The 20804-nt window shown below is 36.4% G+C and overlaps 1 protein-coding gene across 20 annotated transcripts in view; it reads left to right on the forward strand.

Moving 5' to 3' along the window:
* NFASC (neurofascin) overlaps positions 1 to 20804 on the forward strand; it is a 181823-nt gene that overhangs the window by 58635 nt on the left and 102384 nt on the right. For 19 of the 20 annotated variants that reach the window (XM_081947818.1, XM_081947819.1, XM_081947813.1 and 16 more), the window contains exon 3: positions 16559 to 16747. In XM_081947818.1, coding sequence (XP_081803944.1) covers positions 16654 to 16747 — 94 coding nt within the window. In that variant the 5' untranslated portion in view covers positions 16559 to 16653. Of the gene's footprint in view, positions 1 to 12431; positions 12500 to 16558; positions 16748 to 20804 lie in introns of all 20 variants that reach the window. The other variant, XM_081947820.1, reaches the window with a different exon arrangement.

The following is a 20804-nucleotide window of genomic DNA, read 5'->3' on the forward strand; positions in this document are numbered from 1 at the left end:
CAGAATTGTGCCAGTAATAGAATCCTGGAGCAGCAAATTTCATATTACAGATAGTCCTCGACTTGTTTTTTTTTTGTTGTTGCAAAATTTTTATTGGTTTTGAAATATATAGGGAAGGGTAAAAGGGTGTACAAGAAAATTTTTTGCAGCTTCCATACTGGTGGTGAGAGTCTCCCCTAGAAACCCACAAATTTAACAATCTTAGAACTAAAATATAAAAGAAAGCATCAGAACAAATTTAACCATTATTATCAAACATGTGCTCTACTATTTTTTCTCTGTTAATTTTGTAGTATCAACAATTACAATTATTCCAAATACATTCATTTTTGTGATCTAAGCCTTTTCGATATTGCTTCTTCTTCCCTGCCTCTTGGGAGGGCCTCAGCGCCCCCTACCCCCTCCTTATCTTGCGTCTTGCTGTCCTTTTCCCTACTCCCACTAAGTTCCTCCTCTGGGGGTGAAAGATTCTTTTTAATAAAGGCTTCCGCCTCTTGAATTGTATTAATTCTGATCCTATTTCCCTCCCAGAAGACCATCATCCCCTCTGGTAACAACCATTTAAACCAGACCCCCATGTTATATAATTTTTTTGATAAGGGGGAGAATTTCCTCCTTCTCTCTCTTATTTTTTGGGGGATCTGTTTAAGAATGGTGACCTGTTCCTCTTTGTATTTCAATGGTCTCTCCCTTTGGGTCGCGAGCACCTCATCCCTTGTGGATCTCCTGACAAATTTTACATGTACCTCTCTGGGAACGTTATGACTTCTGGCATATGCTGAGTTTATCCTATATGCCAGATCCATATCGCACCCTAATTGTTTCTTGTCTCCCTTAATATAATCTGCTAAAATTGTACTCATAATCTCTTTAAGATCTTCATTTTCTTCCTCTGGCAAGTTCTGGAATCTAAGAAAAAAAGACATTCTTTCAAATTCTATTTTTGTCAGAAAATGTTCTACATTTGCGTTTCCTTTGCGTGTTATTTTAAGCTCCTCCCCCATCTCCGCCGCTCTCTCCTCCAACACCATAATTCTCTGTTTATTCCCAGCAATATGTTCTTTAACGTCTCTGAGCTCTTCTTTAACCTCTGCCATTTCTTTCTTCATTTCATTCTGCCCCTTCATGAGTTCTTTAAACATTTCCGTAACAGATGTTCCTTTGTGTCCTCTCCAGCCCCTCCTTTCTGCAACAATGAGGTGATCTTAGACTGTTGCGTTGTGGGACTGGGGGCAGCAGATGACGGGGCAGAGTGCGCCTTGCCAGTTGGTGGTTTTCTTGCCACCATGGTTATGTTCAGAGATACAAATCCTTTCCAGGGAAAATGGTGTCCGGGGATTCCACAGCGGAGCTGGCCTCAGAAGGCAAATAAATGCAGGGAAACCCACAATTCAAATAGAGAGATAATCCAAGAAGTAATTCCACTAAGCAAAGCTCAGAAGAGCCACAGAAAGAGGTGCCAGCTTCCCTTTGGGAGAGTGCAACCAAAAATCGACTTGTGACCATGATCAAGACCAGAATTTCTGTTGCTAAGCAAGGCAGTTGTTAAGTGAGTCATTCCTGATGTTACAACCTTTTTTGCCATGATTGTTAAGTGAATCACTGCAATTGCTAAGCTGAATCATGTGATTGTTAGGCAAATCCAGTTTCTGCCATTCACTCTGTTGGAAGCCTACTGAAAAGGTCACCGATGGTAATCACATGACCTCAAGGCACTCCAGCCATCGTAAATACACACCAGTTGCCAAGTGCCCAAATACTGATCACATCACTCACATTGACAGTTGTAAATGTGAGAACAATTTTCAGACTTTCAACCTCAAACAGTCGCTAAACAAGTGGTTGTAACTTGTGAACTACCTGTAGTATAATTTTCTCAAAGATTGTGGTACAGCACTTTAATGTGATTAAAAATAAAAGCCTAACGTTAGCATCACTAAGCAATCACAATCCAGGCCTAGAATGTGAATATGACTCCGGTACATTTAGTTAGAAGGCAGAAAAAAAAATATCTACCAAATTCAATATGAGAAATATTTCCATTACCTTGATTCAGAAAGTATTAGCCAAGTTCACTACATTTGTAATAAAAACTTTTACTAGAGGCCCATTACAGTCTGATATATCTGAAAGTAATTGTGCAAATTATTTGAATTATTAATGTCCCAGTATCACATGCAAATTATTTGAATAATTAATGTCGCAATATCACAATTTTGATATGCACGTCAGTTAGGCTAAGATGTCTCCAGGTCCTTCTAATCCTTGAAAACTGTAAAATAAAAAAGTCCATAAAATGATAAAAGGCCCCAGCCAAAATGAACTGAAATCAGTGTGTCGTCATACTGCAAGGGAAAAATAGGATTAGTGAAAGTTATCTATAATTATAATAAATATGTCCAAAGTTAGAGAGATAGCAAGTATTTTTTTTAACTATATAACAAAAACAGGATGTGTTGACCATATTATTGCGATCAGGAAGGCTGGATGTTCCAAGCACTTACCGTAATTCTAGCTACAAATATGTAAACTTAATAAAGGATTTTATTTGCAAAATTCCAGCAACCGTATATATACATTTATTAAATATATATCAAGAAAAGGAATGGAAAGAATGAAAACAGCATATTAATGATAGGCACACTTAAAACAAGAAATCTTATGGCATAAGATGTTTGAAGCTGATTTTTTTTCTCCCTTTTATAACAAAATGTTTAATTTCCTAATATATATAATTAATGCTATAGTAGGTTGAATTTGCCATTTTTTCTTTGCAAGCTGAGAGAAGGCAAAAACATATATCTCTGGGGGTGTTTCTATTAGATGGTTTGCTTCCATGTTCATTGTCTCTTCCACATAAACTATATTTTATTGGCTCAATACATACAATTAAACTATAAACCAGGGTGGCCAGGAGAATAGACCAAATAAAGCCAAAACCTAAAAAAATGCTTTAAGACTTAATACAGTGATGGCTAACCTTTATGTTGTCACATGCCAAAAGTTTGCACAGGCCCGCAACAGCGCACACACACACAGGCCCGCATCATAATGCAATGTGTGCATGACTCCCCTGCATGCCTCTCTCCCTGCATTCACACGCGATCCCCTGTGCATGCACATGTGAACCCCCCCCCCGCACATGCAGCCCCCCCACCCATTTCTGTCTTCCAGATTGGTGCGGGAGGAGTTCCAGGCCCCAAATGTGGTGCAACAAGACCTGAAGACCAGCTGGCTGGCGGGAGGCGCACATTAATGCACAGTGGAGCTGGGCTGGGGCAATGGCTGGCATGCCCACAGAGAGGGCTCGGTGTTCCACCTGTGGCACGTATGACATAGGTTCGCCATCACAGACTTAGTGTGTTGGACAAATGCAGTCTTTAATACTCATAGGACACCCACCCAATTCATTTTTTTCTATGTCGGTGCTTTGTGTTGATCTGGCTAGGACACATAGTTTGAACACAGTTGAAAATAACCATGAGGTTTTTTTTATTTTAGCAGTACAGTTTATGTATTTTCTATTACTGTTGTTTTTCAACTTTTTATTAGAGTCTGTCCTCAGCCATCACTTTTGTTGCAGTGTTGAATTTGTTGCAGTCCAACAGCTACAGTGCTTCCGAGATGCTGAATTAGTTCACAGATTTTCAAGTCTGGCTGATCTTTCTCCTCTTCCCGTCTTCCCCCCCCCCACACACACACACTGAAGGTGCTTTGTCTGCATATGTTAGCAACAGATCCAGGGGTGGGTTCCGCCCAGCTTTACTGCCGGTTCACTCCTGTGTGTGCTGTACGCATGCTGGATGAAAGCTGCGTGCATTTTTCTGCACATGCACAGAACTTAAAAACAAAGGGGGCACCGATGGCGCCGACAGAAGAACCGGTTCAGGGGAGTGGCACACCTAGGTCACTACCAGCTCCAGTGACCCACACCACCATGCTGCTATCACTTCGATCGAACCCGTAGGAACCCACTTCAGAACAGATCCATGTGTTCAGCACCCCCAAGAGATGTTTGGATGGATGGGCAACGATAAAAGTATGAAAAATACTGAAGCTTCAGATTTGGAGAGGAAGGACCATTATATCAATTCTGAAATCTGTATTAAAATGCAGTTGGTAGTGAGTCAGAATTATCAAAGGATGGATATGGATTTTTTTTTGTTTTCAACTAACTTCAAGTATATACATTATCTTCTATCTCTAATAGTCTGCTGAATCTTTCATTTTGTAAAACTCTTAATTCATAAAGATTCTGTTCAGCAGGTAATCTGACAAATGTAATTTGCAGACTCTTGGATATCAGCTCCTTTGCTTGGAGAAAGTTGGATTTTTTAAGAAATATCCGGCTATTGGAGGGTGGACAAGTAGGGATGTCTTATGGGGACATTTCTCTGTCATCAAAGGACTTCTGCATGAATTAAACAATTCCAATCAACTTTTTATAACTTCTCTATCATACCAGACTAAGTGCAAGCGGCTGAAAAATTCAAAGTATTTCACTTCATATTCTAAGTTCTGTTTTTAGTTTAATAAATTAGAAATTATAAGCACAGTTCTTTTTCATCCCTTGCTCAGTCCTAAAATAAAAAGTAGTCCTGTTTTTCAAGAACATGCCTATTTATATTTTAAATGCCTCAGATGAATAGGTTATCTCAAAAGCTGTCAAGTATGTCTAATGGAAGAAAAATATATGTTTTTCTAGTTGATTTATCTAATCTAATTTAATGATTATCTTGTTCTTGGTGGTATGAACCCGTTGAATGTAAATGGAAGGAAGCCTGTTTATTTAATGTTATTGATTTATGTATCATATTTATATGTCCATCCATCTCACAAAAACATGAGTTTGGTGCAGTGGTTAAAGTGCTGGCCTAGAAATAGGAGACTGAGTTATAGTCCCACTTTAAGCATGAAAGCCGGCTGTGTGGCTTTGAACTAATCACTCTTTCACACTCAATTCAGGTCAGAGTGTTTTTGTGGAAAAAACAAGAGGAGAAAGGCATATATATTATGTATGTTGGTTTCCTTGAGTTATTTAAGAATAATAATAAAAGTGGAATAATTTTAAAAAGATCTGTTGTATCCGGGAAACTGGGGGAAAAGAAATGAAGCCTGCAAGGATATTGAAGACATTACAATTAGAATTCAAGAAACAATAATTGGGCAGGGTAAATCTATTTATATTTTGCTTGGAAGACACACTGTATTCAGTGAACCAATTGTTAACCGGATTATAGTTAGAGAGTGTGCTGTATGTTTCTTCTTTAAAATCCAGTATTTTTAATAGAAACATGAGCTAATTAAATCTCTGAACCCAAAGTCTGGAATATGTTTTTTTATTATATTTCTATAGCATTGGCAGGAGGTTGTTGTGTTTTTTTTTGAAGAAAGCATCATTTTTTAAAAAAGTACCGTAATCATTCTGCTTTTGTATAGTACACCAAATGGCAAGCTGTATTTCTCTTGGTATACAGTATACACCTTGCCCGTGCCTTTGGGTACTATTTATAAATAAAAAGATGGAAAGTCACAATCCATTTACCTTCCCTGAAAAAAGGGATTCTGCCAAACAGATGAGATGTCCGATGTGTTCCAATATCTATTCCTAAGTGGCTATATAGATTAATAATCAGCTGATTTTTAAAACAACCTGCCTACAGGAAAGTTGATAAAAGTCACAGCCATCTCATCCATAGAGTTCTTCCTGTGCAGTGGGTCTCCCTTGGTTTGCATTCAATGCTGGGTGAAGGGATATTATGGATGAACATTTGGTGTCCATTCTGTGGCTAGAGCCTTTTCTTTATTCATCAGTCATCCAAACTGCAGCATTTTAAAAGCATTGTGAGTGAAGGCCTGTGGCTGCCTTGTAGGCAAAAAATAAATGCAGAGGCAGCAGTTTTAAAGAGAATCTTTCCAGGGACCAATTTGAAAAATTCTTTCCCATCACCTATTTAGTTCTTGGCCATGAACTGCAGATGTTCTTTGAACACTGTTACAGCAAATCAAGCTGTAATCTTTGCAATGCTCCAGAAGTCGTTTCTGATAGCTATAATGTCATATGCCTGGACTGGGGAAAAAACTGTGACAAATCACTTTTGTATTGCTGAACACAGAAAAGGACTTGGTCTGTGCATCTACCACTTATCAAGATCAGTTCGAAGGATTCTTTATGTTATAGATAGATACAGTTTGTTTCCCTTTTTCAGATGACTAAAATTCATATTTCTTCTTTTACTTTTGGTGGAAAAATGTAAGTTCTTACACTTATTCATCCATCCACTATATCAAAGCAAGTGGGCAGGTGGTGTTGCAGACATAGAGTTTGAGAAATACTTAACTGGGTTCAATAGCAAAACCATTTTCATGATGTACCCACAGATCTCATATTCTAAACATCTATATATTATCTTTATAATCTGGCCAATATATCCATTTTACTACACTTTCTTTTGAACACACCATTTTATTGTTCGTAGCATATCTAAATTCTAAAGGATTGAGCTTGCTAGTAATGTAGCCTTTTTCTTGTTCTATCCTGCTTTTATATTGCTGTGGGGGAAATATAATGGTGTCTTTTAAAATTAAAATTACCTATAATAGCTCTAAACCAATGAAAGGAGAATAGTTTGTTGAGAGGGTCAAGCAAATATTCATAAGACTACTGAATAATATGGTATAAAACAATATTGTCCTCATTTGTGTTTAAGTGGAGGCTAGATAGCATCTGTCTGGAGTTCTTTACTTCTATTATTTTAAGGGAACAGTATCTGAAGAAATACAAAAATTGAGAAGTCATGAAATGAGCTGAAGTGAAATGGCAGCAGTGTTCTTGATGCTAGAATCTGTCAACATGGGAATCACAAAAAGCTTCACCGAGTTTTGCTGTTCCCAGGACATCCCTTTAATCTATTTTGGCTTCCTTCAGCAATTTACTCCTGAGATGTGCTCCCTGATTCAGTTATTCCTCAGCAAGTGTTCTTATCCTTTTCTGTCTTCTGACTTTGATCCTTAGATGACAACATTCTTGAGGACTTGATGAAAGATACAATGATTAGGGTAGAGAGTGCTGAGGATAGGAACAGTGGTGGGTTCCTATTGGTTCAGACCAGTTCCTTCGAGCTGGTAGTGGTTTGGCGGCCTGGGTCTCTGGAACCGGCAGCGACCCAGGCCTGCCATGTCCCCAAACCAGTTCTCCTGTAGTGCCACCATCTTGTTTTTTGCTTCTGCACATGCGCAGAGCAATTTTTATTGGATTGTGCACGCGCGCACAAAGCACATCGAGTGCACATGGCATGCTCTCAAGCAAATTGGCAGTAGCGACTGCTGGAACCCACCCCTGGATGGGAATTGTGTTGTATTGTTGCTAAAGCTGTTGAATCTTCTTTCTGGCTCTTGGGATGTTCCTTTTAAGAACCTTGTAGGATCATGATAGGGAACATTGGAGCAGGTATGGTATTTTTGTACAAAATACATTACTAAATTAAATTGTAATTTATTGATCAGAGTTACTAAATGTAATCTCCAGAAATCTAGAGGACCACTAAATGGCACCAAAAATACAGAAAAATATAAACATCTAGCAATTGTCCTGATTCTTGTAGTTCATATTTACTAACTTTAAGATTGCTTCCTGCATAAAGTCCTTGAACATTTGGACTTTTTTACATATGGCATTAGCTTATACGTTTAGAAAAGTGTCACTGGTTCTATAACTTTTTATAACACTGATTTTATAACTTTTCAGTGTTTAAAATCAGTTAATGAAACTTTAATAAAAACAACTAGAAATCTTTACAAGAATAAAGTTAAGAAAAGTGTAAGTATATCTATTGTATTTTATTCTTGCACTTATATAGACTATATAATATATTCTGTCAGACCTGCTCCAATCTGTTCTCTTAGGAAAGAAAAACCCTCAACTCCATTTGGTTGAAGTGATGCTGGCTGTAATAAAGTCAGGCTAGAACTAAATTTCCCATGCTAAAAGGATACAAAATAGTTTCCCTCATCCCAGCCCTCCTCCCATGACCAGTGCATCTCCAGCCAATGAACATTTGCCTAGGTGTTCTGAGAATGTTGAGATGTTTGGGGTAATCTACATTGCTTCTCCAGGTGCATGACCTTGAGTCCTGGCACAAAGTGGTTTGGAGTTTCTCTGTTCTTCATCAAGCTGTAACCCCCCCCCCCCGCCTTTCTGTTTTCTAGCACATGCTAATACAGGTTTATTGCCCATTTATTTTCCCCCCATACAGGATGCCAGGAAGGCGCCAAGCCAAATATGGCAGACTTGATATCAATGCTCAATATATATATCTTTAAGCATAACACAACAGCTCACGTGCATCATAGAATCTGATACATAGGTTTCTTTTGTGTATGTCAATATAATGGAGATCACTTGATAATACAAAAACAGGTCTCTTCTATGATAACACCTAAATAATGGGACTTAAATTGCATCTTCTTTTATGTCATTCTTAAGAAAAAAATGTATTTAGGAACCATATATTTCAGCAAATAATAGCCATGTCTGTTTCTTCTGTCTTTATTATTTCTCTTTGTTTCTCATTCACATAATCATGTACATAAACGCAAATTAACTTTGAAAACTACATTTTTAATTATTGGGTTTCATTCTAGCAGTCTTCAGTGATGAATGAGCACTAAAATTCGGGATGTAACATCTTACATGAAATAAATACAATTATTTTAATTTAAATAAAACTTTGTATGCTGAAAATATAAAGTAATTGTAATTATATCACAACCATAAATAAGTATCATGACTCTTTTATCAAATACCTTCCATATAAATCAGAAGACTAATTCCTAAGGAAAGTATTTCTGCTAACATTAGAAACTTTAAGAAAAAGAATAGGCTTTTTCCATTATCACTTTCTTGTTTAAGACCGTCACAGCAGGTAAAGAGAGCAGGCAAAGCCAAAATAACATCTGTCTACCATTCAAGTCAGCCATATTAATGGGTGTCAGCTCTTCAAAGGTGACTAGACTGTGGAGCCAAAGTTATTCATGTTAATACCACTTTTATCTTAAGCTTATAGTAAAAGAATCTTGTAAGTCTCAATGTGCCTTCCCCTCCCATTCTTTTTTCTTCAAGAGAACTAGGAAGGTTCAAGCCCAAAACACTTTCTCAAATTGCATTTCTGCCTTGGACTCAAATTTCTTTTATCTGACATTTTCATTTTCAAAGGCACATGAATTAAACTTGTTTACCTTGACCTATAATTTCCTGAACTTTATCTTCTTCTGACCTTTTAATCAGGACAGAGTTTTTGATGGATAGGATAGGATGGGATGGGATGGAATGGAATAGAATAGAATAGAATAGAATAGAATAGAATAGAATAGAAATAGCTTTTAGTTGTTGATTGGAGTGTTGATGGCCAGTTATTAAATTGTTGATTGTTGTTTCCCTGTGCTGCTGTACCCTTGGCTCCTAAGTATCTGGTAAACTGGTGGTAAATCAGCACTCCTGTTGACTGACGGGCCTGTTTCCCAGGCTTCAATCATTTACAGAGACTCCTCTATCTTCTTCAGCAGTCACCACAAGGAGATACCCAGGCCATGTAACTTGACCCTTAAGGGAGTCGTAGTTATTCCTGCCACATACGCAAAGGTTCTGTGAAAACACCAATAGGAATCTTGACATTTTTTTGCAAATGAGCTGAAACGGACTGCCTTAGGATGATCAGTCCAAGCAAATAGTTCATCTAAATAATTTGACACTCTAAGGAATAAAAGGGAAATACCATCCATCTTCTGATAGGATGGAATACAGTGTTAGTTCCTTGGAACATGATATGCTTTTCCTGAATAGTTTCTATGTTAGTGATGAAATGTTTAATTGCTTTCAACAATGCATCCATTAAGTGTGCTTGATAAAAAAAGGAATATATAATAAAGAAAATTTCTGTATTACACACACACCTACATATCTATCTATCTATCTATCTATCTATCTATCTATCTATCTATCTATATCTATCTATCTATCTATCTATCTATCTATCTATCTATCTATCTTACAGTTTTTTTAAAAAATATTTTGTTCCATTTTAAAAAAGCTATCACAATAGAGGACAAATTAAGAGAATTATCAGATAGTCAAACTCAAATGTCTGTGACGACTTAACAGCAAAAGAAATAACCTCCCAAAAATTATTGTTACAGAGAAATCTGTGAATCATGGGAAAATGTGGAGAGGAAAGGAAGCTGAATGACATAGGCAAAGTTTAGTAGAGCTTGGAAGATGCTTCTTGTCAGTGACACTTTACACCTTTAAATCTTTCATTTTCTTTGTAATATAAACAGTTAACAGTGTACCTCATTACTGACAATGTGGTGAAGAACCTCCTTCAGGAATATGTTTGCTGTTCAATCACTTGTAATTATATGAATAAAACCCATGAAGCAGCTTTACAAAGTGTCTTTGTGGGAACATTAGCATCTGGTATTTTACTGTTCCTCCTGCAAATGTAAATAAAGATTAAATGCTTAATTGCTACCTAAAATGTCCTGATAGCTTTCAATAGCTGATTAAAACTCTTCTCTGCTACAAGATACTTAATTTCTCTAAATTTGTCAAGAAGATATTCAGGTGCTCTCCTATCCATACCCATCTTCCTTTTGCTCCCCCCGCCCCTATTTGCAAAGATATCAGAGAGCTTTTTATACAGGTAGTTCTCGACTTACAACAGTTTGTTTAATGACTGTTTGAAGTTATAATGGCACTGAAAAAAATGTCTTATTACCATTTTTCACATTTGCAGAATCTCCGTGGTCATGTGATCAAAATTCGGATGCTTGGCAATTGACTAATATTTATGATGGTTGCCGTGTCCCGGGATCATGTGATCACCTTTTGCGACCTTCTAATAAGCAAAGGGGAAGCCAGATTCACTTAACACCTTGTTACTACCTTAACAACTGCAGTGATTTACTTAACAACTGGGGCAAGAAAGGTTGTAAAAGGGGGTAAAATTCACTTAACCACTGTCTTACTTAGTAACAGAATTTTTGAGCTGAATTGTGGTTGTAAGTCAAAGACTACCTGTATATGGGCTGCATGTTCATACATACTCCTCATCTTATCAATAGGGTTTCTTCTATAGACATGCTCCATTGTGGTTGTTAATGTAAGCTGTGACTACATATTGTCTCTCTGAAGCAATATGTGCCATCCATTCAGTACATGTCCGAAAGCTGTTCTTAATTTTGGCTAGAGAGTAACCAAATAGATAGTTTTAGGTCGGATCATCACGTTTATCGATTAATTCCATTTTGTATACCACTAATCAATCAGGATTTTTTAGCAATTTGAGCCCTGGGGTGGAGTGTGATTCCCAACCTAGTTCTGGTTAATATTCTGACATTTCCTTTGCCAAGATGCCTGTGGCCAACTATTGCAAAAATCTGGCTAGCACAAGACAAGATTTATGAACAATATAAAATGGAAGTAGGAACTAATGCAGCAATTTGACTCTTAGGAAGATTCTGGAATTTTTCTTGATTCAATAAACAGAATACAGAACAGGCCCAAGAAGTTCTAATATGCTGGGAACTTTTCTATTACTTTGATTTCCAAATGCGGTGTATCACGTCTTTCACCCGTATGTTTTTCGTTATTTTTAGAAATGAGTTATAATAAAAATTCAATACTATCCTATCATTATCTCATAGCAAAAGGCCCATTCCCTGTTGTGATTTCTCTATTGGCATAGCCACGCCCAACCTTTTGCTTTTAATTTCTAACCCAAGCCTAAATTTCTTTACAATTCTATCTTTTTTTTCCTGCAGATAATAACTTTGTGATTAAATCAGTTCTTCTATACCCTGTTTTCCTAAAAATAAGCCCTCCCCAGATAATAAGCCCAATTGTATTTTTGAGCGCATGTGCTGAAATAAGCCCTCCCCAAAAATATTGCAACATAACAGCAGCCATGAGGTGACCATGCTCGTCGTCTCCTGCACCTCAAAAATAATAAGACCTCCCCGAAAATAAGGCCAAGTGCTTATTTCGGGGGTCAAAAGAAAAGACCCTGTCTTATTTTCGGGGAAACACAGTATGCCCCTTCTCATTCTTTGCTCAGTTAAAAGCTGTTTATGCAGATCAAGTAGATTCCTGCACTGCTTCCATTTCTTGGTGTGTCTGTTGAAAAGTTGTGAATTTATACTTCCAGCTTCCTTCTTGAAGACATTTTTAACTTTCCTGCTATTTCATTGATCTGACAATTTCTGCCTGTGGAATCTCATTAGTACTTTAAAGTTTGTTAAATGGGTTCTCCTAAAATGTGTGTATGTTGGTTCATCCTTCAGTTTCTTTTTCTGTAGTACCTTGAATACCACGATTACTTCTTCATAAAATTCACACTGCTTTTGCCTCTTAATATAGTTTTGTTATTGCGTAGTTTCAGATCTGGAACAGTCTATCCCTTTGTCGCTTTTCAACTTTCTAGAAAATAAGAAAGTCTGCAAGGTAATTAAATTGCCACATTATTACTATGTCTCTATTCCCTGAAAGTTTTGTAAATTGTCCAGGAAGGTATTGTTCATGTTCATATAAGTATAATCTTTATTGTCATTGTACTTAAATACAACAAAATTGGTTGATTTATAAATTGGTTAATAATTTATTATTACATTCATATTTAGTCATATTAATTATTACATTCTACTTGGCTTGGTGGCCTGTAGAACCACTGCCCCACCAAATAGTAATTCATGGTTGTTCCTCCTTTTTTTTAACCTAAATTCTCTCAACTGCTCAATATCCTCAATCTCAAAGCCTATGACTTTCCTGTGGGAATCTAAAAGATCTGTCTTCTTTATACCATGCCTGTATTTGTAAATAGGGCCACCAGCCAATATCTATTCCCTCGTCTTTCAGTTCTTGCTTTGTTTTTAGCCTTTCTTGGTTGTCTAATATGTCTTTATATCTATTTCTGTTATTTTTTGGTGGATCTTCTTGTAAAATTCTTTTTTTTTAATTTGGGGCATATATAAAAACAAAAAAGAATTTTACAAGAAGATCCACTAAAAAATAACAGAAATAGTTATAAAGACAGTTGTGAGTGAATACTTTTGGCAATATAGTGTATGTATCTTTATGTAATTGTGGCTTGATATTTTTAGACTTTTTATATATCTTGTTCTCTAATGATAGCCATAATTAATTTATATTAACTGTGACAAGGAAAGCTTTGATTATAAGAATATAGGAATCCAGTTAGTATTTCCAGCTTCACCATCTGCATCTGGGGGGAAAAAAACATACATTCATTCAGCTGGTTATTTTAGTATTTATTTTTCTGGTGTGTGAATTTTTTCCTTTGGAACTATAATTAATACCCAGATGAGATGAAATTACTTTTAGAGTCTTTTTTAATAGCATGTTAATTATTCACACAGATCCTGGAAATGAATTAATTCAAAGCTAAATATAATTTGCCCTGAACTATATGGCATTAGGTATCTCCCCACCCCATCCAGTTTCCTGGATCATGTCAAATGTTGGAGAATAGAGAATTTCTCAGCCTGTGGAAATTTGAATGTATTATTTAAATGGTTTCTACCTAGGAACAAATTCAAAGTATTGTAATTAAAAATGATCCTTATTTCCTTAGAAACAAGATAGATGAACAATAGAGTAGAAAGCTTACTTTTTAATTGTCCTGCAGTACACAAGATCATTTTAACTAAAATGTAGCATTTGCCTTTGCATTTGTCTTGCATTGCTACATTGGCTTACAATCATAAGAACATCTGGAATGCAGTGATGTAGCTTATTCCTTCCATCTTTTTTCTGTGTCACAAAATCATCCTTTTCCATTCAGAATTGGTAGAATAATGCTGCATCTCTTGAAGGAGGCCATTTAATCCACAGTAGCTTTTAATCATATAGGAAGTGTTTGTTTTAAAAAATGTGCTAGAGGAATACCTTAAATTAGGGACAAGAATGATTGGAGAGATTCAGTGAAGTATCTTTATTGGTACATAAAACTATGGTGATTATAAAAAACCTGCAAAACAGCATCAAACAAAGATTACTGCCAGGCCTCAAGAACCAAGAAAGATACATAAAGTTATTTCCAAGCAATTTCCTTTATAATGCCTCACCTATAGACAGAATCTTGCCAAACTACTTGCACCATCAAAGATATACTGTGAGAATTTCTAGGGAGGAGTAATCTTAAATCTCTTTCTTCCAACCCAAATTATCTAAACTTCACCGTCTCTTGGTCCCCTGGAATCAGCCCCTCTCCTAGGAATCCAGGCTACATTCCACCACATTTCAGAATACATACATTTGATTATACTTAAAAAAAACATTGCATGTTATAGCTCTTTGCGGGCAATCTTCACAATTATTTTGATAATATATTGAGAGATTATTTCAGGTGGGGGAAATGGTGGTTTTTAATCACTTTTTAATGGAGATGCAGCTTGTTTTGCTAGAAATTGATCCAGGGGGGGAGGGGAGGGAGGGATTTCCATCAAGTTCACATATGTAGCATAAAATATGTAGCATTGATGAACAAAAGCCTCCAACTCCTTCTGTTCAAATTAAGATAGTGTTAAATTGGGGGATGAATACATTCAGATTGCAAGATTCTATTACAGTAACACTGGCGAATATGCCATTGATTTCTTAGTCTAGCCTACCTGATAGGGTCAAAGAAACCTATGCAAGATATCCAAAGAGGCAATATACATTGGATCCATCCTTCAAAGTAGTGGAACTGGCATGCCAAGGCTTTTCCAAGGTTTTCTGGCAGGTATTTGCCTGCACCGAAGATACTTCTGTCAGGATATAGTTTAAATAGGCCTGTTATTTACCCATCGAAGAAATTGACTGTGCATTTTATATTTAGCACACATTTAAAAGGTTTCCAGTTTTCCATCTGAAGTTTGCATCCAGAACCTGCTGCATCAGGATGCTTTTTCCTTGAAACTTGTCTGCATGCCAGGTCATGCCACTCCTGAGCAGCATCTTAATGATTACGAAAAGGGTTCTTGGTACTGGTTATGATGTGTGCTTTTTTAAATCGATTGCACTATCAGCATCTTTGTAGAATGCTATCGTTTTTGCATTACTAAGGTTGTGGGTAGAATTTCAGACTCAGGAACAGTAAAGGTCGGGACAGTGTGGGCTGTGTCCTGATTTGATGTCAACTGTGGGCAAATAGCACTTTGTGTGTCTCCTGAGTACAAACTACCCACTCGCACAAGCATGGCAGCAAATTACTCTAAGGAAAATGGTGAATTGCCTGCTTATAAGAAGATGCCGGTGCAGCTGGCAGCACTTAAATTTCTCTGTTTTAGAGAGTCTGCATTTGGACCTGGTTTAATGTTAATGTTTCCACAAATAAGTTGGCAACATTTGTTTCATCCAGCAAAAGAGCTTTCTTTCATTACTTCTCGGACCTCAAGCAGCATACTAATTATTGTTGCCTATCCTGTATGCTGCATCCCAAGCAATCAACAAGTTGATTCCTGGGGGTGAAATATTTGCAGAGGTAGCATTCTTGTTCTTAAATAACAAAGCAAAGCAGTTCTGGACATTGGAAAAGAATGGAGAAAAACATGGGGAATAATCTTCTGCTAGTATCTGTTTGGCCATTGGAACCTGCTCCCATTTACAAGTAGTCCTCATTTAGCAGCTGCCTTGTATAGTGAACATTCACAAATATAATGTAATAAATGGTAATAATATTATTTTCCAATCTATACAGTATTTAGGGCACAAAAAAGCCTTCAGTTTGAAACTCATTAAAGTCTGATCAGTTTCAGACAGCAATTGCCAGCTGACTAGAAGGTTCTAATCAATTAAGAAAGGGAAGCGAACTTGTTCACTTCCATTGGCATTTTTAGGGACATACTAAGCTCTGAAGAAAAATCAGTGCAGGAAAAGATAATTTGCTTGCACAAAGAGTTGAACTGCATACTTGCAAGAACTACGGAGGTGTTATTTGAGATCATTTCTTCTTGCTCATTCTTGCTACTGGTAATAATACTCATTTTTTTCAAAGAAATACTAATACTTTAACAGTGGAATACTAGCAGGGATGGTAGATGGGATAAGTTCATGGAATTTTTGAAAGAAAGCTCCAGTGAAATTAGTGTGAATGTTCTCTCTTATGTGGCCTGTGCACAGCCTTCCACAAAAATGATTCTCCCTTACTCTTTCCTATTAACATTAGTGATATCATTTTCATTTATTCAAAAAATGACCAATTGTACAGTGCAATACCTCTATACACAAATGACATGTCTTGGGTGAAGGAATTGTTTAAGAACTCTACATATGAGTGAATTTAAATACTAAGCATACCTGCCTCTGCTTAGTTTTTTTTAAAAGAACATTCAAGATAACTGGATGTAGTCATCTGAATTATCCTAGACCAAGAAAGTAACTGATTGTGTGTAATTTGTTCTAGTTTGTCTCATTCCAGCAAAGATTTAGGGAAAAAATGAGGCATATATGAATTTTAATGTAGTAGTAGATTACTAATTCTTTTTTCTTTCTTTTTTATAGTAATTCAAAACACCTTGGTATACTTCAGCAGTAAAGGCGCCACTTTGCCTTCTTGGAGGAAACTGAGGACATAGAATCTTAGCCAAATATTCAACATGGTAATTCAAAGGTATCTCCTAACCTATATGGTCGTGGTGCTCTCTTCATATCTTCATAACCTCATCAGAGCCATTGAAGTCCCACGGGATCGTAAGTTCACTGATTTATATTTTATCAATTCATCTTCATCAAGTTTCTCAGGCATGCTATCATGAATAACCTACCAAGGAAGAGCAGTGATCTTGTGAAGAGTTGAAATCATAATCATCTACCATTAAGTAGGCAGTAACTACAATTTCAATATAAATGAACCCGATCATGGTTTTATAAAGATAACTTAGGGATACTCTTAGTATACCACTGCACCATTGCTTAGATGTCTTTCTTCCTCAAGGTAGAGTGTAGTTCAAGGTGTAGTGTTAATTACCTCAAATTAACTAAATTGAAAGATTTAGAAATCACATCAAGCCATTCTGATTAAAAGCAGTTCAGAGTTTCATGGAATCCATACATCACTGGACCTGTCTTATTCTGATCTAACTTAGAAAATATAACGAAGCATACTCTTGCTTTGTTTTTTACTGGTCAAGATGAAAGTGACCAGCAGTTATGAGTATTCAAAAGAATTCAGTTCCATCTTTAGAATGACACCAAACAGGGCTTTGAGATATAGCTTCTTTAGAGGAAGAAGATACAGTATTTTAAAGATCTCACCCCACAGAAACCAACACAGTCTAGAATATTATCAGAAAGCCTAGTACATATTTCTCCTCTGAGCTGGAGGATGATGGTAAAGCTTATCCTTTAGCTAGGGGGTCCTGGAAATTAGGGTCAGCATCAGAATTATCTGCTGCATTTTGAAAAGTACAAATGCTGAAGTTATAAGAAACTTCAACTGTAAATATACTTTCTGAGGTATGTTAAAGTGACACCATCCATACATGCTGATGGTGAGGCTTGCATTAAAAACTGTATGATTTCATTAGTCCTGTATTGACTTCTGGCAGATTTTAATTTTGCCTTTGTTTTCTTAATTGCCCTTAGGTTATTTATAAACAAGATGTGAACATGATAAACTATGGGGGCTAATTCATATATATGGACATTGATTGAAAATATATGGTGATGTATTTTGGGTTTCTGCATAATTTAATCTCCATTTTTTAGATGTGTAGACCAACTCCTAGAATTCTCACTAATGGCTGTGCTGGTTGAGAAATTCTTGGAACTGAAATTCTCACATTTCTCAGGCATCAAGATTAGGAAAAGCTAATATAGCATGATTGCTCCATTCCATTTCCTATTTCAATATGCCATTGTTTGTGACGGTTGAAGTATTTAATGATCAATACATTATGTGCCAAAAATGGTTCTGGGTGAGTGATGATCTGTGAGATAAATCAGATCTAGGTTATGTAAAATGAAGCCTTTTTAGCAGGCTCCTCATCTTGAACAGTTATGTTGCAAGTAATACAAACCAGCCTCTCTTTACCATAATTATTTAATCCAAAGTGAAAGAAAGCAATAATAACCAATTCTTTTATTTGGAACTGCTTTTTGTTCTAATCTTGACACTGGCTATCATATCCTAGCTCAGATTTAGAAAGAATATTCAGAAAATTTTCATGTTTCCTCAGTATTAAATTTTCAAGAATTTTGTGTTCTTTCATTCCCCTGAAGACCTGAGGCAACTCCTAGAGCCATAACTCATTGTATTTGACTGGAAAGCTCTAGGAAATAACAGTCTTATCAATTGCCTTGGAATATTAATTTATTGAAATAATTTTAAATATATATTTATAATATCATCTATCAATATAAAATTTGATTCAAGCATAATGTACATAATAAATGACACTATGTTGGGTTGAAAATGATAGTTGTGGAATGTGCCTCTCCTTTTCTTCCTGATTTCTGTCTTTTGTGTGTGGTAATAGAATAACTGTATCCTTAGTTGCACTAGCTTTTTGTAGTGTCTGAGCTTGGAGATTGATTGGCAATTGGCAATTTCTGAAAGTGATTAGAAAAGGAAGTATGTGACCCAATGCCCTTTAAAAGATAGGAAACATGGTTTGAGCAAATATCACTATGCACTCATTTCCCAGAGCTCTAAACCCACTAGAGACTACTATCTTATGGTCTCCTCATGAGAAGCTACTATATGGAGCACTTGTGGGCAATTTCTTTTCCTTATCCAGTGAGGAATTATGAAGATTGGCTTTTCCTTCCACCATGGTTGCTGGCTTCACTTTTAACAGAGCCATATTCAGTTCACCATTTCTTACCCGGAAGTCCCAAATAAACCTTTTAGCCCAATTTAACTCATTCCAAAATCACTTATTATGAGGGCTGTGCAATGTGTCCACTTCAGTGCTGCAGGAACTGGCAAGCAGACAAGGCTATTTCAATGAAATACCAACAGATGTTACAATGTTTTAATTGTACATGTATAATTGTACATTAATTGTACATTATTTATTATAATGATAATAAATAAATGTCATTTGTGCATAGAAGTGCCACGGTTGTAGCACTGAAATGGCACAGAGTATTGGAAAGAATTAACTGTTGAAATGCACTGTAATATGGAAAAAAATACTACTGAATAATAACTGCATAGCCAATAACTGGGACTTCTTCCTCTGTCCCTCTCTAGCTTTTTATTTTAGCAAATGCTATACTTCAGCAGTTTTCAAAGTTTTATACTTTAAACTTCTTTTTACTACAAAAAATGTCAGAAGGCAAAATGCTCATACATGCTGCCAGCTTTGTAACCACCTAAGTTAATTGAAGTCTCTTTATAACAACTCCATATAGGCTAACAAGTTTAATTCATTAGGATGAAGTTTCTTTAGTTTTATTTTTCTCAGTGGGATTTACTTTCCACTGAGAGAGAGAGTAGGATTGCTTTGCAATACAATTCTAAACATGTTCATTCAGAGGTAGGTCTCTCTGTGATTAATAGACATACTTCTTAAGAAATGGGTTTACCTAGCAGCCTTAGATTCTGGTCAGATGCATTGGACAATGTTGGCCTCTAAAATATTGCCACTCCCATGGACTAATTTCATTATATCAGCCATTGATAATGTACATAGAATAGGCATAGAGGTAGTCTTCAACTCACAATCCTTCATTTAATGACTGTTCAAAATTATGACAATGCTGAATGTTGGATTTTATAATTAAATACGATCCGGCAAATAATTAAATATTTTACCATTAGATCATTTATTATGCCAGCTGTGAAAATAGACTGAATTAGCTTCCCAAGCGGGGAAGGGAGTTCGTGCTAGTCTCTTTATCCCCTACATGTATAAAAGTCTGCAGGCTGTTTCTGGAGGTTCCTGGCAGCTCTTGATAAGAAGTTCTCCAAACAATCCTAAATCTGCACTGCATGTTGGACAGGCTTGATAAACATTGAAAGTTATTTTATCATCCTGGCACATAATATGATAGCCAACTAATTAGGTGGTAGAATAATAGCGTAGGAGAAAAATACTTGAATTAGTTTAAAGTGGCCAAGATTTAAAGTATACAATATTCACTATGTTTTCTATATTATAACTTATGTGAGCATTTCCCGCAGCTAAAAATACTGTGAGACTAAATAATATTAAACATTTCTGAAAATCGTTACATTTAAAGAAAAAACAAATTTATGGCTACAACTATTAGCACATATCATAATTTCATTTTAGAAGTAGTATTTGCATTTTGAGAATTGAAGCTTTTGATGAATGTTGCGCTGAGCATTTTTATTTAGTTATTGCATTACTTTTCTCCCTTTTTCCCCCTCATACTTGACATAGATGGGATTCTCACATATCTTACTAGCCCAGTGAGACAAAACGATGGCTATATTCAACTCATCTGTATACAGAGCTTTATCATCTTTGGTCTTGGATCAGTTGCACTGCCCTAGACAAACATAGTACAATCTGGAGGTCCTCCTAGATTCTTGTTTAAGGAGTAAGTAGCAACCACAAAAAGGAGGGCTTTGCTCAACTTTGTGTTGTGCTCCAGTTAGCCCTTCCTGGATCAGGAGGCCTTCTCTCAGTCACTCATGCCCTGGTCATATGCTTTATGAACTATTACAATGTACTGTATACAGGAATATCTCTGAAGAGTACAGCTGGTGCAGAATGAAGCTGTATGAACAATTTTGGGTGTCCCAAGGGTGGCACATGTAATACCTTTGCTGTGT

Source organism: Natrix helvetica, assembly GCF_964273705.1.
Source record: "Natrix helvetica genome assembly, chromosome: 3".
NCBI lineage: Eukaryota > Metazoa > Chordata > Lepidosauria > Squamata > Natricidae > Natrix > Natrix helvetica.